General features: G+C 33.2%; 1 protein-coding gene across 1 annotated transcript in view; it reads left to right on the forward strand.

The window, feature by feature from the left end:
* The first annotated feature begins 2,609 nt into the window (after positions 1-2,609).
* LOC115448634 (DNA-binding protein D-ETS-4) overlaps positions 2,610-5,709 on the forward strand; it is a 63,407-nt gene continuing 60,307 nt past the window's right edge. Inside the window, exon 1 of the mRNA XM_030176123.2 lies at positions 2,610-2,843. Within this exon, the coding sequence (XP_030031983.2) occupies positions 2,805-2,843 (39 nt within the window). The 5' untranslated portion in view covers positions 2,610-2,804. The remainder of the gene's footprint in view (positions 2,844-5,709) is intronic.

Consider the following 5,709-nt stretch of genomic DNA (forward strand, 5'->3'; position numbering starts at 1 on the left):
ATTTTATATAGAGATAAATGAAAGATGCAGAAATATAAAACTTATGTTTGTGTTACAAATGTATTTAATTTAACGGTGGAATTTCAATGACTAGACGATCACTAATTTGAATAATTAAACATTACTTTAATATAGTTCATGTGTTAGATATTCAAAATATACTGATCTTTTATTTATAAATCTCATCTAAACGTACTAGATTCGTCTCGCAACTGCGTATTAAAGTAAAAGTAACAATTTTATGCAATGGTTATGAAAGGTGGTTTTTCCTTAAACGCATTATGCAAGCTAAATTTAGATCGATACGTGGAAATAATTAAAACCAGTTGTGGTATACGTAAGCTTGGGTTACAAGTATTACAAAATATCCGTAGGCTTCGTGGAGGATTGGGTTCTTATTGGGTAGTTTTATTGTGTACACTCACAAAAAAAGGTAAATAAATTCAAAACTTTAAATCATAATAAACTTTTGTGTGCTTACTTTTTTCTTTACCTAAAATCAAGTAGAATATATTTAGTTCACAAAAAAAGTCAATAGCTGATTTGAAGATTTCAATATGTGCAGCTGCTTTTGTGGGTGTACTAGTTGCTACGACTTCATCTGCGTAAAAGACTCACCCAAAAAAAGTTCCTTTATATTACAAACAAAATATATACAAAAACACACATCACGCCTGAATCTCCAAATGGCAGGCAGAGGTGCACCCAAGGGCACATACGTTACATGCTATGATAGGGGTCAAACCTATTGCCGTAGTGGGAACAAATGCCCGACTCCAGGTTGATAGAGCAGAAAAAAAATATATATTTCTTCCAAATTTATTCATCGGTTCCGTTATATCAAAAATATATTCAAATATCTGCCTCTGACTGCCTCGGTGGCGTAGTTGTATTGCATGTCCGGTACAATAGCGCTCTGAGGTCCTGGGTTCGAATCCCGGGTCGGGTAAAGTGATATTTGGGTCTTTCTACTCGGTATCAGTCCGGAGTCTGGAATTTGTGCCCGATATGGCGATAGGCTCGCCCCCTATCACATCATGGGACGGAACATACTTGGCGAAAAGTGGGTGCCCTAGTTACGCCTCTGCATACCCCTTCGGTGATAAAATGCGTGATGTTATGTATGTTATGTATATTCAAATATCGTCAGGTTCACTTAATGCCTAGATTCATGTAAAAAATAAACAATTGTAGGTGTATAAAACAGTCCGGGATTAAAGTTACTTAAAAACTAGATTGTCATTAGAGAAGAACGGGCAAGAAACGCCATTGTTCTTTTAAAATTAGTTTAAGGTATTAACTGCAGTACATGATACAGAGAAAAAAATAAGCTTTATTTTTATTATTGTTTAGAGTAGTTTATTCGTATGCTTTTAAAATAATTAATCAACAAATTTTAAATTTCTGTACGAGTACACAACCCTCTCAGGAAGCTCTATCAAGGTAGCAGATTTTGTAGCTCAAGTGTTTAAAAAAGCTGTTATTGTTATTTTGATATCTAGGTAGGAGGAAACTAACGAAACGTATACTTATTTTATCAGGTGTAATGTAGGAATTTGTAGCGGATTGGTAGACTTCACACACCTTCGAAATTCCTACAGAGAACTTCTCAGGCGTTCAGGTTTCTTCACGATGTTTTTTTCACCGTTAAAGCAAGCGATAATTATTCCCAAAGAATACACACATAATTTGGTAGAAAAATCAGAGGTGTGTGCCCTTGGGTTCTGAAACTGCGAATTTTCGTCTCGCCAGTCTGTCCTACAACCAACTGGGCTATCGCCGCTTTTTGTAGCTTATTTTTTGGTAATAAGTTATCGCAATAACGATTTGTGGCTTAATCCAAATCAAGAAATAATTGAATCAGAAATTTTCTATCTATCTATGAGAAATGGAGTTTATTTAAAATCAAAATATGACCCAGTTTGATTACTATGCCTATTTAATATAAAGACCTTGTAGTTAAAAGTACATAGGTTCTTAATGTAAGGCATGAGTAAACGGTAAAACCGTCTAAATGACTCAAAACATCCGTTTCATGGGACCAGCTGAAATCAAAGCTGTTATTAAGTACATAATGAAATATCGCTCTACTGGAGGTAAATTGGTTAATATGTCAACTTTAAGTTCACGTTTAGCTTAGACCTTTTTGATAGATACATTTTAGTATGTTATATTTAATACCTAGCTATAATTACTTTGTTTAAATTAGTTTAGTGTTTTTGTTTTGTTGTAAGGCATACAATTTTGTTTTTTTAAAGAGATTGTACCTATAATTAAATTCTTATTAAGTGTTGTAAATCAAATTATATATCAATGAAAACAAAATACAACTGCGTATTTTAAACTCGTTAATGTTATCTTATCACATTTCAGACCTCAAGCTCGACCCTCGATACAATCTGCGCAATACAACTCAAGCGGGAAATATAGAACATAACCCAACCTTAAGTACAGGTTTTTGTTAAATTAACCATTTACTAAGGCGGAGCCTGCGCAGGCGGCATTTCATCGGAAAATGTGAAAAACCGCCGCCCGACCGCAGCGTTTCGAAGTAGGTCTAAGTAGGTCGGTCAACTTCGGCCACCTTCGGGCGGCTTCGTGCGCGCTCGGCAATCGGCGCCTGCGCATACACCATCGAGACACCGTCCCGGCCAGATACGTGCACACGTTCCCTAAAGTTATTCCCATTTTATACGTCACGGGACGCGGATAAACGTTATGGACTGATTGTTTACGCGCGGTACATCGATTGTTTGTGCCAAAAATACTTACGGACAAAGTGAATCGTTGGACTGTTGACGAAAATGAATTGGGAGAACGGTTTTGTTGAGGAGACAGATACGGTGAGTGTTTTTATTAATATTATATTTTCACTGTACACGTTTAATGTTTTAGTGGTTATAAATTATGAAACCGAGCCGGCCGCGCACACACATCCATAGCGTCGTGTGTACGCCTGTTGGCGTGTGTGCGTCGACTTTCTAGTTTTCGCTCGACTCGTATTTACATAAAACGTGAACAGTTTTTCATAATAAACTACATGGAAGCGTTTGTGGTTTGTTTTAAGTTGTAAATATTCAAGCACGACCCTAGCTGTGATGTGATTGGGAATGACTTTATTAAATTTGTGTATGTACCTACGTTTTGACGTCTGTAGCGAGCGGGGCCGCTAATATGTAGTTATTAGCGAATCGTATATGTTCGGATTTACACGACATTTTAGGCGACGTTCTTTATTTGAATTTTATTCAAAAAATAAACGTAAACGTAAGTTTTAACGTAATACTTTTTTTTACATATTCATGATAAAATTGTTTTGTATTATTTTTGTCTGTATCACATTTTTTTTTAATATTTTAAATGCAAATGACTTTTAACTTTAACCTCTAACCTATAATCTGTGCAGATTGTACACAAAACATTATAATTTTACTGTCTGACATATAGAAGAATAAGAATTTTAGAACACCTGTGGAGAAATATAAATTAACTTGAAATTAATGACAGCTCGACACGTATGCTAATATGTCTGCATACTAGATTATTCAGACTAAAATAGACGTTATTAACATAAAAGATGACACATGTTTTTAATCACCGCATGTTTAGAAGCACGTTCGGTTTGATTGTTGAACCATGATTTCTCTGTTCATCGCTTTGGGGACATTATTTTGAATGCCGGCATGATAACAACTAAAAACACGCTGATTATCAACACAATATATTTTCTGAACGTTACTTGACTGTTGTGGGTAAAAAAAAACCTTTTAAAGTCAGGAGATAGAAAAATATTTTTTTACAAAGAACAAAATACGAATTTAAAGGTATAGTATGTTTGCATACTTAATCGAATATTAATTACCTAAGTAAAGAGCTTTCTAAAGAGATCAGTTACGATGGTTTTCTTTACTCATGCATAGGTACGTGTAATCATAAATAAACATTAGACGAGGTTGGTTAAATTATCGGGGTTCGATTCCCTAAGCAGGACGAACGCATTTGGTTTATGTCTGGTTCGTAGGACCAAAATTCAATTCCATTGTAAGATGACTCCGCTAGTGTTTGTCATGTCTTACTATGTAGAGGTCAACATAAATTTGTTTATTTCTGTTTAAATCAAACTTATCGCACAAATGTTAGAGCTGAAATATTAATTAATATATACACAAAAATATATTTTATGCACATATATCATATATTCTAAATAAATAATTTTAGTTTCTTAAAACATATACACACAGACGTAAAATAGTACCGTTTTATTATATTAAGTATCAATTATACTACAGATTATTTGTTATTATGTTTCAATAGAGCTGCAGTACCCTCGCCAAGTGATGATGTAAAGCATAATTATCTAAAACTATTTTGAAACAAACAAGTCAATTGAGATAAGCTATCAAGACGTGCGAACGAGATGGATGATAGAGGTTCACGCAAGTAAGAGAGAGATGGAAGATGTTTGTCGACGCCGCTGCTTTGTCAGATGTCGATACTTGTGATTAGTATTGATTAGATCATTTATGAGGAAATTACTTGGATTTAAAGTTTAATAGTAATTTTATACTTTGTAGAGTCGTTTTGTTAGCGATTATTGAAAATTATTGGTGTCATTAAAATAATTTGGTAAAGAAATAAATGTTTCGATAAATGCTAGTATATATATATATATGTCTTTAAGTATTTATTTTTATTTTCGGTTTATTCTTAAAATTTTATGGGGTCTTATGTGAAATGTATATTTTAAAAGTTTAATGTTAAGTCATTTTTATTGGTATTGTACATACCTTCTTTCTGTTGAAAACAAGTCTATTTGGTGAGGTCGAGTCCATATTGCCAGCATATATTACTTCTAGAAAAGTATCATACCTTAATCCACCTCATCTCAGTAAACTCTTTCACAATGTGAGGTAAATCTATGGAACTTACTAAATAACACCTATTAGCTTTTTTGGTACATCTAAGCTCTATTTAACCCACTTCATCTCAGCTTACTCTTTCACAAAATTAGAGGAGGTAGATCTAGGAAACATACCAAATATCACCTACTAGCATTTTTATTCTTATAGAATTTTCTTAAAGAGAAAATCTGCATTATTAATATATCAATTTGGGTGTGAGAAATAACAGATAAATAATTAATTTCACAATTATTTATTAATACTACAACAGCTAAATTCATAATATTGACCCATTCAGAATACTAGCATATTTCGCAATCAATGTAGAGTCCCATAGTCTACACCCGAAACTAATTTGTAAATTTTGATACGGTATAGATCTTTACATATACTTTTATCGTAAAAAAATAAAAGTTTGATTTGAGGTAAATCTCCAGCTCCCCAGTCCTCAGCCATTGCTACTTAGTTATGACTCCATAAAAGTAAATTATAAGTATCTATAATCTTAATCTTAACCGTGTAATACAGGGTGTGTCATTTGCTTGTCATTTGTAATGTTTGTACACAAATGACGTTTTAATTGACGCGACCAAGATCGTTTACGTAATTTATTATAATCGTTATTTGCATATTATTGAGGTAATTGCTCTGAGTTCTTATATGAAGAAAAATAAATGGTTTACATAAGGAATTATATATTTTAAATTATATTTTAACATAAAGTGGGAACATCGTGACGTAGAACCAACATGATTTTAGGTGTCTCTCAAGATATGATTGTTTCAAAAATGTACTTAAATTCAAGTCT

The sequence above is a fragment of the Manduca sexta genome, chromosome 22 (assembly GCF_014839805.1).
Source record: "Manduca sexta isolate Smith_Timp_Sample1 chromosome 22, JHU_Msex_v1.0, whole genome shotgun sequence".
NCBI lineage: Eukaryota > Metazoa > Arthropoda > Insecta > Lepidoptera > Sphingidae > Manduca > Manduca sexta.